This window comes from Scatophagus argus, chromosome 15, assembly GCF_020382885.2.
Source record: "Scatophagus argus isolate fScaArg1 chromosome 15, fScaArg1.pri, whole genome shotgun sequence".
Taxonomy (NCBI): domain Eukaryota; kingdom Metazoa; phylum Chordata; class Actinopteri; family Scatophagidae; genus Scatophagus; species Scatophagus argus.
The window spans coordinates 20,432,209-20,447,238 of record NC_058507.1 but is presented as its reverse complement, the minus strand read 5'-3'; the positions used below and the strand labels follow the sequence as shown (position 1 = coordinate 20,447,238).

At 39.5% G+C, this 15,030-nt stretch overlaps 1 protein-coding gene across 2 annotated transcripts in view; it reads right to left on the bottom strand.

Annotated features, from left to right (window-relative positions):
* nrxn3a (neurexin 3a) overlaps positions 1-15,030 on the bottom strand; it is a 163,008-nt gene that overhangs the window by 14,674 nt on the left and 133,304 nt on the right. For both annotated transcript variants that reach the window (XM_046412322.1, XM_046412324.1), the window contains 2 exons: positions 4,211-4,392; positions 3,833-4,004 (listed from right to left, as the gene is read on the bottom strand). In XM_046412322.1, the coding sequence (XP_046268278.1) occupies positions 3,833-4,004; positions 4,211-4,392 (354 nt within the window). The remainder of the gene's footprint in view (positions 1-3,832; positions 4,005-4,210; positions 4,393-15,030) is intronic.

The window sequence follows — 15,030 nt, the reverse complement described above, 5'->3', positions numbered from 1 at the left end:
TCAGGAACTTCAACTTCTTTCGGTGGGTCCGCAGCAGGTGCAGGGCAGGGCTCATCCTCACGCTTCTCTTCACATGGCCATATTTCTTGGAGGCAGGTAGTCCTTTCTCTGAGCCTCAAGTTCAGTGGAAATCTTACGGTTGAGTGAGATGTGGACCTTGAGCTGAGTCTTCAGCTCCTCCAGCTCTCTAAAAAAGTCTCTCCTCCTGCTGCAGGTTGTCGTTCTCCTCCGCTATCTTTTGACAGAGGACTTCCTTCTAAGCCTTCAGCTTGTTGATTGCATTCCAACCTTCTGAAAGGCTTTCTGAGTGTGCCTTGATTTCTCTGTCGAGTAGTGTCAGCTTGCTGTCTGGCAGTGAGGACATCAGTTTCATACCTTCGATTGATCTCTTGATATGAAACTCTGATCTTCTCCAGTTCTTGTGTGTGTAAAGAATGCTGATATGAGATATGAAACATAACCAATAGTCAATGTGCAAGCTGCCAACTGAAAGGTGAATTTAAGCTACTGTAATGGGTTTATATGTCTGCATGTGACTTTGCAAGAGTCAGTGCCTCACCAGCCACGAGCCTCAATGCGTGTCACTACAACGAAGGCCAACAATTGAAAACAAACCGGAAAAATGATGAACTGATTAGCATCTTCTACAACCCTGAGAACAAAGGATGACACATGTATGACACTGCATTTAACTGATAAAACCTAGCGAGAGACAAGGGGGATGCCCAGCCATCTGCATTACATATAACTTTTGAGAACACACCCTGAAAAAAGTTCTATCCGATGGGCCAGAAACTCGACAAAGGCCTGCCTAACTCAGTCCCCATGAAACAGCAATCCTGTTTGAGGAGCAAAAGGATCTAAGAAGTCCATGTAGCACCTGGGGCACAACTTTGAAGCCTCTCAGCAGGCCAAAACTGGGGATGAGCTCAGAAGGAGGCAGACAAAGAGCTCTGGGAACAACTAGAATATCCCAGGTGAGGGGGACAGTAGAAAGCACATTAGTTGATTCTCCCTATCCTTGGGCAGGAAAGATACTCGAAAAAGGACAGGATCATAGAGATCTGACAAGTTGAGAGGCCCTCCCACTTGCCACTGCACCAGTCTCTGGACACGTTCCAATATTTGCTGTACTACAAGCTGATGGAAAGAGATCTGTTGGCTTTAGGGCTTTCAAAGTTCTATATATGCCAAGCACCTATAGACACTGTTGTTCAAGGACCCCATATGAAAATTCTGGGACTGGGGGTACTGTATCCTACACAGCATCTGTGAACAACATATTCTGTCTGACTGGGGGATGCCATCAACTGCTTCTGCCAGGTCCTGGATCTCTGCAATACATGGTCTCTGCAACCATTTTGGAGCCACAAAGGGCAGATTCAAGTGCCACTTGCTTTAGTGGGAACTTACCCTTGACAACATATCTTGACAGTTTCCACAGCAAATTTTGTTTCACCTCTTAACAGAAAGAATCCTATCCTCCCATCTCAGACTCATCTAAAAGGTGTTCAAAATACATAGTATGAGAAAATGTAACTTCTGGAAACAGTTACAGCATCTGGGACAGATCACAATGAGGCACTGTATCTGAGGATCTGTTGTGATGGGCATGGGTGTAGATTTCATCCTGCTTGCCAGTTTTTGTAAGGGATAGGCAAATGATGGCTAATGTCTGTTCTAACCCCATCTGGCAGTAGCTTTCAATCTTCTGGCTGCCAGCCAATGTCTCCAGCTGGGACTAAATCTCTGTATTTTCCAAGGAAAAAGTCCCCATATAAACATTTCATAATTAAACAGTTGATACTGGTATACACTCATTTTTTCTTCTTCCTCTGTTCATGCTCTCTGCAGTATGTCCTCATCCGTTGTCTGAGCAAGCGGTGCAGTATGACCCATATTTATATTTCTTGTTAAGTGGTGACCTCTCCTGGCAGGCAGGAGAAAAGGAGTGTTGAAGAAATTCACTTAAGTATGTAGAGGGAGACTCAAACAGACACAGGACTTTAAACAAACAGAATGCTGTTTCTGTCTCATGCGAAACCAAAAGTCAACGATGAGATTTTTTTTTTTTGTTGTTTATTTACATAACGTGCTTCACTTACGTCATGTACGTAACCTAACTTTTATGTGACTAATATACTTATTTTAACTCAAACCATGATCTTTTCCTAAGCCTTATGAGGTAGATTTGGTGCTTAACTATAACCGAGTTGTTTGTTACCTAAACCTCAGCAGGTACTTTTGATGCCTAAACTTAACCAAACTGTGACTATTAGCAACACATTAGCAATGTGAGAAGCCATGTTTTCCAAAAGATATTGTGTAAATTATAAGAGTCATTTGGAATCATTAATCCCATTCTTCAATAATATCTAACAGATGCTTGTTTTTTATAAAACAGCATCTGACTAAGAAAACACATTTCATTGCAGATTATATCCATCCATCCATCCATTTTCTATACCGCTTATCCGTCAGGGTGGCAGGGGGGCTGGAGCCTATCCCAGCTGACTACAGGCAAGAGGCGGGGTTCACCCTTTCACTAGTTTTTCACTGTTCAAAGACTTCAAATGACTTCTTGTTGACACACAGTCACTGCCACAATACTGTAGGATCATCATCATGGTGGAAGGACACGCCCTTGCTGTGTCAGTATGATGAAAATATGACTTCATTAAACCAACCAGAGTGTCATTTAATCACATTGGATTAGATGGCAATGTCTCCACGAGCAGCTTATCTGTCTTTCTCAGACCTCTGAACTGAGCAGCAACTCAACAAAGGTTTTATATGGCGTCAAGATTGTGGCTGATAGTAGTAATTGCATCTGTCCTGTTGGGTACAGGGTGTTGCAGTCATTCCCCCCTCGCCACTTGTGGTTTTACTATCTATGTTTACCCCTTCACTTCATGTTCTCTCTCTCATTCCTCCCTCTTTATCACTCCCACTCCATAAAAACAAATAAGCTCAATCCCATGTCATATCCACAACTTCCCTAACTTTGTTTAGCAGCGCTTCCCAGTTGCTCTCTCACAATGTCTTATATGCTTTTAGCAAGGCCTCACAGCAGTTGGATTATCCTGAGCTGAGCAGCTGAGCTATCCATCAGTCCCATCTCAAATTGACAAAGAAGATTGGGTTTTCTGGAGAAATAAAGTTTTGAGTGAGGGTCCTCTTATATTTTGCCTCTAAACTCCAGGCTTCTAAGGCAAAGCTAGCAGTTGGAGGGGCTGTGCAAACAAAGCAGTTGTCTTCTCACAGGTTGTGCTGTCTCTAAAAGGTGCTACCAATAAGTATGCGACTTGTCCCAGGCATTTCAATTACAATTTTGTCCCTTTTCTTCTCCCACATTTACAAACACATACCAATCCCTACTGTCAGAAAATGTCTGTGTTAGATAATGCTAAATGTATGAATAAGGTCATCTCTGTGTCTGTGTAGCTTGGAGTTCAAACCACTTTCACAACTGAGAGGACAATAAGACACTAAGATACTACACCGACAGATACACTTCATCGTGTGCTAACAAAGCACGTGCTTGTGCTTCTATTAAAGCAGAATGTTTAAAAGCCTAAAAGTACTAGTTACACAAAATGTATGAATAAAAGAAGAAGCTGACAGAGAATTTGATAGTGCTGCTCTTCTATTGGAGGCAGATGCTGCCCAGTGACTTTCATCAGTCTCATAACAGTGTTGTGGTCCTATTGCCTTATCATATCTTGTAGCAATAGGTTTCATTGTTGTCTGATACAGTCAGATTTGAGATTATGATTGCCAGCCTGTTGAAAAGGTGATTAGTTTTAGATTTGATTGGTTATTAGAGTCATACCTGTTGGGAAGTGTTCATTGATTGACCAGTTATCCACCTGCAGCGTAGCATTGCCACCATTCCTGGTGAAGCGGACAACATGATACTTCCCATCATTCACTGGGGTACTGCTCTCCTCCACACTGATATCCACTGTGCCAATGTTGAATGTCACTCCAATTTTGCCTTGTTGCTGAAATGAGAAATCACCATTATTCATTATAAACACTGGTTTGTTTGGATTTTGTCTTGCATTCACTCAATCCCCCCCCCCCCCCCCCCCCCCCCCCCTTATGAAGCATGCCAGTTGCACACATCTGGTGCACACAGTAAAGAGAGTAGTAGTTAGAATACAAAACAATGGAAAACAAAACTTGCAGCATCTGTGTACAAACTTACTATGTGCAGCATAAGGTAGTCACCCAGACCATGTGCACTGTCAATCCTGACCAGGATGCCGTCTTTCAGGGAGGTGCTGAAGCCGACGGTCAGCCTGTCCGTCCTGGTGCTTGGTCTCTCATTGGTTGGCCACTTGAAAGTAATGAGGCCTCCCCCTTTGCCAAAGATGTATGTTGTCCCAGCTGAACACAGGAGAAGGTGAAAAAATAATAAGCTCAGTTCCAAAGTACAACAAGTACCACATATAGTGCCCTGGAATATAGCAGGTAAGTTAAACACATATAATGTTGAGTAAATGTACATGTGGTACATTAAAATATCTTCTGTAGTTAATATGGTTAGTTAATAAGTTAAAAAGGTTAAACCTCTCTTTTCTTTGGCCACCTGGAGGCAGTGGAATCAAGTTATGAAGACTATGAAGGCTGACATATAATTTTTTTTAGCTGACATATCTGGCTATTAAGCTGCTAATGTTCCACTATTTTAGCCAGCTAGTCACTAATTCAATGTTGCTAGATCTCTATGGGTGTCGCTTTTCACAGTATCATATTGTTTTCATATTGACATTTGAGATGTTCTTATCATAACAATTTGGTTATTGTGTATTTCGGGGAATCTAGCAGTGTGGTTGGAGATTTCTGCCAACAGAACACCCCTGATCTCCCCTTCCCCTATAATGGGCACTGAAAAAGTGAAACACATCTCACTCGAGAGAGAGTCTCTCTGTCCATTCTGGGCTACTGCAGAGACATGTCAGCACAACATAGTGGACTTTATGGAAGGGGACCTGCTCCAACTGTAGAAATAAAAGCTGCATTCTAAGATGACGAAAACATGATGATTCTTATTTTCAGGTGATTATACACTAATGTAAACATACAATTTCTGGCTGTATTATACTGTAATTCTGCCTGCTACACACTGGACCTATAAGTTATTGATCTGATATGAATCAAAGTTTAACTTATAGGAATGCAACTCCTCAAACTGAAGTGATGGGATTAGCTTATCATTTTAGTTAGAGAGGATGTATTGCTCTTGTTGTTGTTGTTGTTGTTGTTTTCCAAACTGCAAAACATGACTGCCTCAGCCACTGTTTGCCTGTCACATTTGTTTAAAATTCTGCATGATTTCCAGGTTAAAAAGTATTTGAAATGTGATGAAGGCAAGGTCAGTACTATGATTCTGTTTGTTGACCACTACCACCACCATCACTGTGCTTATTTATAGCCATGGTGCAGTTTCAGAAACATTATGCAGGTTCCCAGGACACTTGACAGAGATGGAAACAGAGATCTCCATCTTAGAAAAGGGGTCCCTCCCCTGGTGCACGTTTTCTCCTTTGCTATATTGAAGGTCTAAGAATACAAGGAAAATTTGTGATTTGCGATATTAATTTATATCAATAAAATTGCCTAGAAACCATCCCAGGCTCTGGCATGTGATTATGTGTAATTTTCACTATCTGACCTCTATAGACAAAAACATTAATTGAGAAACTAATTGGCAGATGGAAATAGATGTTATGGAATATGGAATGGAAATAGATGTTAAGATATAAAACTGCAAGCCTTGTGTCATTTATCTTTAAAAAGGGGAAAAAGAAAAAAGTGACTTAAACAATGCAGACAAACTGCGGAGTGCTTAAAATACAGACAAGCTTTTACGTGTGTGTATCCTCGAACACACAAGCACAGGGGATCCTCACTGTGCTGTCGGACTGGCTTTAATACAGAGTCCTGACTGAACACAAACAAAAACACACATGCTTCCACGTTGACTACCCACACACCGTTTGAAGCCGAATTAACATTATTCATTATCTAAGCACAAAAACATCAGCAGGGCTCAGCACTGTACCGCAACACTACATGGTACAGATGAAAAACTACATGGGAAAACCAATAGACTGATGCTGAAAACTGCATGTCTAGATTAATCAATGCGGCTCATCTTTGGGTGATCAACATGAGTTATAAATAATTGCATGGTGGATGTGGAGCTAGCTCAAAAAAACGTACTATCTTTAATATATAATGTATATATTTATAGATGACATTATCATTTTTTAACCACCCTCCTCCTGTCACTCAGTAATAAAATCAGCAATATTATTTATAAATAGTTTAAAGAAATTGCTAATATGCCTAATGGATCTAACAAAATTGGAACATTAGTTCACACTTAATCATTTTAAGTCATGTATATTATTACTATAATACTACATACAGTATCTATGTCATAGACTGATTCATTAAAAAACCATCAATATATATATATATATATCAAATATCATAATATTCATAAAGTAACTTGATGATTTTACTTGTATTTACAACTATTACCTTATGGATTACTCAACATCATCTTTCATTTATCATATTACTCAATCACTACTCAAAGATTAGTTTATTGTAGGTATCTGTAGAATACTATAAGATGGGGACTGACAGTCAGTACATCTATCCTGACTCTGTCCAGATAATGCAGATGAGAAGAGAAGAGAATCGATGTAACATTCATAAATCATCAGGACTGTCATACTCACCTTGATGTTGCAAGCCTTTCCTGCTAGTTTATGCCCATGGAACAATAGGCCATGCAGGCAATAATCCACATGGTAGTGTATCAAGTAAATAAGCCAACGAAAGTCACATGACCAAACTCACCTGACTTCATTATTGCTGGATGTTTAAAACTTATAAAATGCAATGTGACATGTGACATGGCATGTGACATTAAATGAGATGCAAAAAGCTTAAAATGCTATTTATACGCCATCCCATGATCACTTTGGCCTGCAACCTACCAGCAGTTTAAGGTAGACACTATTTTTACAAATATAATGTCAATGTACCGGTAGGTAACAAATCAGTTCTGTTGAGTTTTGCAGGTGTGATTACATGCAAAACCAGATGACGAAAAGGGCCTCAGATAGTAAGCTTAAAGTATCAGAGGGAGTTTCGAATTTCCGATACATTTCTATGCAAACAAGAAAAATTCTACAAAGCAAGTGGAGACTGGGCTTTAGACACTCACAAGTTCAGTGCTTACAAAGACACTCAAAAGAACCTGGCAGATCCTGTCAGTGTCAGAGCATAACTCATGAAGTTACACTCTGTGTATCATCTGTACCATCTCTGCACCGCACCGGCTAATCGGCTAATCGGCATAAACACATAAGCTGCGTCCCTCCTCCCACCTTGTTGAAAACACATCTGTTTGGAGACAGGAAATTACATGTGAAGACGATAGATAAGGTCTCAGTTTGCCATAGGAAAAAGAAGCCCTCATCCTAATGTGCACAAAATGGTCACACTGTGTTAATATTTCAAACGTTTTCTTATTTTGAAGTTGCAATAAGCTGCCTTATGCTATGCTGCTCTGTTTGACTGCTGATATGCTAGGATGTTCATGTGGCAGTGTCTGTGAGGGTGTATGTGGGCACACACTAATATACTGAGCCTCTCACCCACATAACCAATGTTCTCACACACAAATGCAGAAACTTTTACAAACACAAACACACTAACTGAGACACCTACAGGCTAGCCAACGCTAATGAGCAGGCCCAGGCAGATAACAGCAGGCACAATGGAGCCCGGCTCCCCCACTCTTGCCCACCGCTTTAGCCTGTACAAATTAGTGCCCTCATGAAAACACTGCCTCCCCCTTATGCCTGCCGTTAATTCCTTCCCTAATAAAACATGCTCATACTGTGTGGGTGTACCAATTTCAGCTGCATGCCCCAAATCTCACCCCCGCCATTCGCGATATGGCTGTCCACCTGAAAAAGCAGAAAGAGAAGTGTGTGTCTCATCTATTTGTTCATCCCCCACCCCACAGTGCTGCATTTCCTGTATTTATGTAATGACTGGGAGCCAGAAAAACAGAAAAAGCTTATTCTCGCTTGGGAGGGTTCGCACATTATTCCCTGAGTTAACCTTGCAGCCACACCAGATTAAGTAGCCTAAATCTGGTAAATTTGCTACTTTTGTTATGTTATGCATTTCAAGCAGTTCATTACCAAGTGAAAGTAGATGCAAACAGTGTAGCCTATTAGTTGGAGCTGTTTGTATTAGTGATAATATTGAATTTTATTCTGCTGCAGTGCAGCATTCACAAACATTCTGCCAACAGCATGTGAATGATTTGTCCGTAGTTCTTCTGCTGGATATCAACAGTTCCTGATATCTCTGACATGAACTGTTTTATTTTATTTGAGATTTTGATGATTTGCATGAATTTTTGCACTAGAGGGTGAATTGTGTAATGAAATAATGCCAGCCCTATTTTTTATTTGATAAAGGAATCATATTGTAACCTGCAATATGTATTGCTTAATATCAGTATTATTGTATCAGGCTGCTATTTCAGTGTTATTTTGACCACTAATATTAGTTTCATGGGGTGTCCGCAAAGCACCATTCCCAGCATACGAGGCCGCCTTGTATCACATGACTCATGCACCCCAGAGATTTTGCAGCCATGTGCCATAGTACCAAGGGGCACTGATTTAACTGTACTCTTTTCGAAAGATCATTTACAGTATATGTGTGTGTGTTATGTGGTCTTCTTGCAGAGAAAAGAATAAATAGTGGAAAAAGGTCCTTAGAGTTTTTCTCATCTACATCTCCCTGCATGAGTACACACACACACACACACACACACACACACACACACCTGGCCACTCCAAATGGAAAGAAGTTGTTGCCTGAAAAAAAAAATCATGATTGCAATAATCGCATCACAGTGAGGATCAAAAGGTGTCCATCTGCAATCACCAAAGCTCTCATTTATCCACAAATAAAACAAGACAGACAACTAATTTGCAACAGAAAATGTGTTTATAAGGGAAGAGTACTCACTGCCTGGATTATGTTCAGTGACAAAGCTTAATGGTAAAAAGGATTACTTATATAGTCCTTTTGTAGTTGTACTGACCCCTCAAAGCATTTTTACTCTATTACATTCACCCACTGATGGCAGAGGCTGCTATTCATCCGAAAGAGTGGTCTAACCATTCACAAACTTTCACACAGGGAGAAATTTTGGGTTCAGTGTCAGGGACATTCGACATGCAGACTAGAGGAGCTGGTGATCAAACCACCAACCTTCTGAAAAGTGGGCGACTTGCTCTCCCTCCTGAGCCACAGCTGTCCACAATGTTTAGTTGATCGAATGAAAAACATACATTTATGTGCCACACCTGAGCTGAGAGGTGGTTGTGAATGCAGATTGCATGTATCCAAAGTTATAGTTATTCAGCAGAAACCATGGCTCAAGTCCAGACTCCAGGTAAACCAGGTAAGGTTTAGGAAACAAAAGGCTATTGATTAAAGTTAGGCAAACACCATTTCTACTGTTGAATGTTCCATAAAACAAATAAAATACATACAAAATGGATATTTCACAAGGGGTATAGAAAATGGATGGATGGATATTTCACTGTTATGTTTTCTTCCTTTTCTTCCTGTTATGTTATTTTTGTGACTTGCCATGTAAATATTATGTGCATATTTCTTCATTATGCAGTTAGGTTTTGTATGTATTGGGACAATTGGCTCACATTTTTCTACACAGTACATATAAGGTTTTTGGCATTTAGCCAAGGGATTTGACAACAATGTGGCATTAACCATTTAGGGATTACAGCCATTCCTATACACCCATCCCCCTTTTTTGGTGGTTCATTAATGAGGGCTAATAAGCAGTTTCATGGCCAGGTATGGCCTGTTCCCTCATTAGTCTGTGACAAATAAAGCAGATAAAGGACTGGAGTTGGTTCTAAGTGTTACATTTGCATTTGGAAGCTGTTGTTGTTGAAACCCATCAGAGATACAGCAAAAACATTGGGAGTTTCAAACATTCTTAAAAGGAAGAAATTAATTGGAAAACTGAGCAACACCAAAAGGCCTGGAAGACCAAGGAAGACAACAAGAATGGATGACCACAGAATCCTGTCATTGGTGAAGAAAAACCTTTTCACAACATCTAGCCAAGTCAGAAACACTCTTGAGGAGGTAGGTGTGTCATTGTCAAAGTCTACAGTCAAGAGGCAGCTTCATGAACGTAAATAAAGAGGCTTCACAGCAAGGTGCAAAAACAGAAAGACCAAATTAGACTTTGCCAGAAAACATCTATAAAAGCCTGCCCAGTTCTGAAATAAGATTCTCGGGACTGATGAAACTTGATTAACTTGTACCATAATGATGGGATGAGAAAAGTAAGGAGAAAAGTATGGAGAAGCAAAACAGCTTGTGATATGAAGCATACCACATCATCTGTCAAACAAGGTGGAGGTAGTGTTATGGCATGGACATGTATGGCTGCCAATTGAACCAGCCACTTGTGTTTAATGATTAGTAATGTGTTTAATGATGCAGATGGGTAATGACCCAAAACATACAGCAAAGGCAACCCAAGACTTCCTCAAGGCAAAAAATGGGATATTCTTCACTGGCCAAGTCAGTCACCTGATCTCAACTCACTAGAGCATGCTTTTCACTTTCTCAAGACAAGTCTAAAGGCAGAAAGAATGACAAACAAGCAACAGCTGAAGGGAGCTGCAGTAAAGGCCTGGCAAAACATCTCAAAGAGGAATCTCCACTATTTGGTCACGTCCATGGGTAAGGTATTAAAAACAATCCTTATATTTGTAATTATGGTACTTTGTCCCAGCATTTATGAGCTACCAGAATGGAGGTGGGTGTCTAAATGGTTCGCTCACATCTTGAGTGTTTCATGTCAAATTCAGTGTGGTGATGTACAGAGGCCAAATGCCAAAAACTGTATGATTGTCTCAATATATGGACCTACCCAAGAAAATATAAAGAGCCTACACTGCATTTGCCTTCTGAAAGTATTTGCTGTTGCAAATTGTATATAAACTTGTAAACTGTATATTTCTAGGAGACAGGGAAGTACAACAATACTGTGATTGACTCTGTTGTAGCAATCATGCTATATATTGAAGATAATTTACTAAGTTGTACTTCCTGAAGTATGGGACCCCTACACCTCCAGTTTATCCATTTCTCTCAGGATTTTCACACACACAGTAAAATTTTCTAATGATGAAATCCAGAATTTTAAATCGCTTTCAGAAAGGTTCATAGAGAATATAAAATTGATTTTGGTAACTGTTACTTCCTATCAGTGAAGCTGTTCCAGCAGAAGTAGTTAAGTTAAGTAGTAGTTAAGTAGTTAAGTAAAGGAATGAGGTAGACAGTAGAGGTACTGTGACAGCTTGGTGGAGATACCAATGCTGACTTAGTTAATGTTGCCTGATGTTATTGTAAAAGAGATCTTTTTCATGGTAGTGTCCCAGCTTTACTCACAAAGCGGTAATTCAGTGGATTTATTTTACTAGCATTTTTTGTCCAAAGTGTTTTGTTTGTATTGCTGTTGTTTTGATCCACAGAGGGATGTAGAGGTTCAACAGAAGGCTTTGATATTGTTTCTTATAATAATCTTATATTTGGGCTGTCTCATTTCAGTACTCAGATGGTTCACTGGGGAATCCTCACTCTTAGGAGTCTTTTCCCCTATTATGACAGCAGTTACTTGTAAACGTTTATAATGTAAATGTTGTTGCTAATTCAGAAAAAATGTTTAAGATATTAGCTAAATTAAAGGAAGGAAAAAGCACATATAGCCTTTTCCTTGATTATTTTTTTTTTGACATGAAAGACATAAAATTCAAATATGTGACATTTGAACAATTACTAGATCATTAAATCAACAGCATCCATGTAATAGTTCCAAATCCATTCTCTGGAGGTTTAATTCATTCACATTCCCATGTAAGAGAACAAGTGAAACTGGAAAATAAAACTTACTTTCAATACTTTTTTTCAGTACTTTTTGTATTGAGAAGCAAAATTCCACACTTCAAAGAAATGGTGCACAAGAATGCACTGGACCAATATAAGAAGTTGTAAATTAGAATATTCTGACAAAGGATGCTGTATAGGCTTAAGAAATGCAGAGAAATCTTGTATTTTGAAAGAGGGACACCTCAGCACACCTTGAAAACACATTAAACTCACATTATCGTACGCCCCTCTGTATAGCAGTTGCATGACAAAATAATCTCAACTCAAACTTAACGCCACCTTTTTCAGAACTTTAAATATGTTGAGTCCTGTCAGTAGGTACCGCTGTTTTTCATATTGCAGTCCATGTTTATAATAAAACAATATGTAACACAATACACCGCACTAACAATGTTTGGTTTCATGAAATTCATAATAGAAATAAGATCTGTGCACATGAGGAGCCAAAGGTCCACACAGGCAGCGTTTTTATACAATTTTAACTTCCGAGTCAAAACGTGAATCTTAAATTTACCTCCAACCAAGACAATTTGAAATATTACATTTCGAATATATACAAATTTTAAATTCCAACTCTTAACACCAAAGTTTATCTTCCAAAATTAATGATATGTTATGTTAAAAATCAAACAACAGTTGTTTTCTTACCCAGACTTCACTCCAAAAATGCCTTTTAATTGGTCAGCTGGGTGAGATGTGGGCCAATCAGGCTACACAGCTTATAGTTTTTCCGTGTCTCTTTGTTTATTTACACCACCCTCTTTTGATAACTTATTTGTCCATGTGTATTTCCTGTCTGTTTCCCCTGCACTGGTGCATCGATGTTCAGCTTCTCAGCTCACCTGCCTCTCCTCCAAAAATTAAAGAACCAACAACAACAAAAAAGCATCTATTCTACCATTATGTGCCCTGATCTGTACTTTGAATCTATTTGTTATAATGTGTTTTTTTTTATTAAGGTTTAAGAACAGATAAGAGTAACTCTCATTGCAGTCTGCAATGTGTAACACGTTTCCTCTTAAATTCTGGGATATAATAATATAATTCATATTCTCTCAATGAGTTGTAAGGAATTCATCATAATTCTACTGTACATTAGTGCAGAAATAAGTACAGAAATAAACTCTGTAAGACCTTCAGCCAAAAAATAGAAAACATTCATGTCCTTCTTTATCAGAACTAATTACCATTAAGACTAAATAATTAATAGGTATTTGACCAAACATTAAAGCTCTGTGTGTTCTTCATGTCAATTATCCTTTGACTTTTTTAAAGGTTCATGAAGGGTTGTTGAGTACAAACAACTGTTGTACAAGTTTGCCTTGAAAGCTGAACCAATTCTTCCTGAGTGAATTTCCCCGCTGTGGGATCAATAAAGTTCATCTGTCTCTAATAAACTCCATTCTTTTCCTAAAAGGCTGGCGTGTCAGTGTGTGGTTATAGCACGATTGTGTCTCACACATGGAACTTTGCTGAATTTGGAATTAAAACCAGGTAGAACTCGTTGCAAATTGTTGATATTCCTCCCTGCTTACCTTTGTTTATAGTTTGGTCATTGATGTGTCTGCATGGCTTAAAGAAGCTTTCTGACATGTGACAGTAGGAAAACCAAAGGCGTAAAAGATAAAATCAGTGATGTTTGAACTCCATTAAGCTGCTTCATTTTCACTGTGCTGGTCTTGTGCCTGCTGGTTTACTGTCACTGTCATGTCACTGTCAAACAGAGCCATCCTTAATTTTAACTCTTTGAGTGAATATGACCTGGATGACTGAGAATCTCCACAGATATGTAGCCATCCTTAATGTTATTAGTAACTGCTCCGCTTTTCCTGCAGTGATGAGCCAAAATGTCTGCCTTGAGCTACACTTAGAACTTGAGAGCTTGAGGGAAGAGAGAGGGTTCTTTGTTTTTGCAATGTAATTTTATGTCTCTGACAAATGAGGTTTCACTACAGCACAGTCATTTTTAGTAATTCATATGTTAATGTTAGCTGGTCACCTGTATGTGCATGACAGAATTAACAACAAACAATCTGCAAAATCTAACTTAGCCTGCAGGCAGCCATTCATTCAGTCAGTCATTGATCTCATTTAACCTCACATTAAAAAACAATTTACAAAGACTGTACTAATTAAGAGTTACACATGCACTCACAGTATTTCCACTTGGGAGGTTACCATGCGATGGAGGAGTCATTATTTTACTATCATGTGAACTAGGTGTCAACCTCACCCTGTAATTAGCACACAATTAGCAACAGACACACACCTCAGACAATGCACGCTATGTTGTACTATGAATTAATGGATGTAATGCAGCTATGCTAATGTTACATCCAATCCCCTTTCTTCAGAATTTAAGACCCTGGTGAGACCTTCTGTTACCTCCCCTACCTCACCACCCTTCCAGTTCCCTGGTGGTATACGGCTGTCTTACTGCCAACAACATAATAGCTTTGAAGAAAACTCTGTACAGTCAGACACAATTAAGACTTAGGCACTGCCAAAATCTGACAGACGTGGAGAGAGAAGAGATAAACAAATTAAGGACATTTTTTTTCTCCTGTTCAGTTTTCAAACAAATTCTTCCTGTATTTGATATGAAACAGTAAGTAGAAAAATACTGGAACACAGACATTATGAACAAATGAAGCAGAGGGCTAATCACCACTCACCGTGGCCACCCTTCAGTGGTACTGGAGACCTGTATATGGAGATGGGTGGAGAGGAGCGGTGCCTCATCATACGCAGGTGATGCTGCTCAGGGTGAGCATATGATGCTGCTGCCACCTGCGGTCTGGTGGCACTCACAGAGTTCAATAACCTGCCTGATGGGGGCGCAGCGATACATCCCAGAATCAGCCACCCCATCCAGGCAGTCTGATAGAGGACAATAAGACCAAGGGCTTGGCAGGAACCCGTTTTCATGAGACCCCATAAAGGTAAAACACCCATAGGGCACATGATGGAAGGTTAAACAAT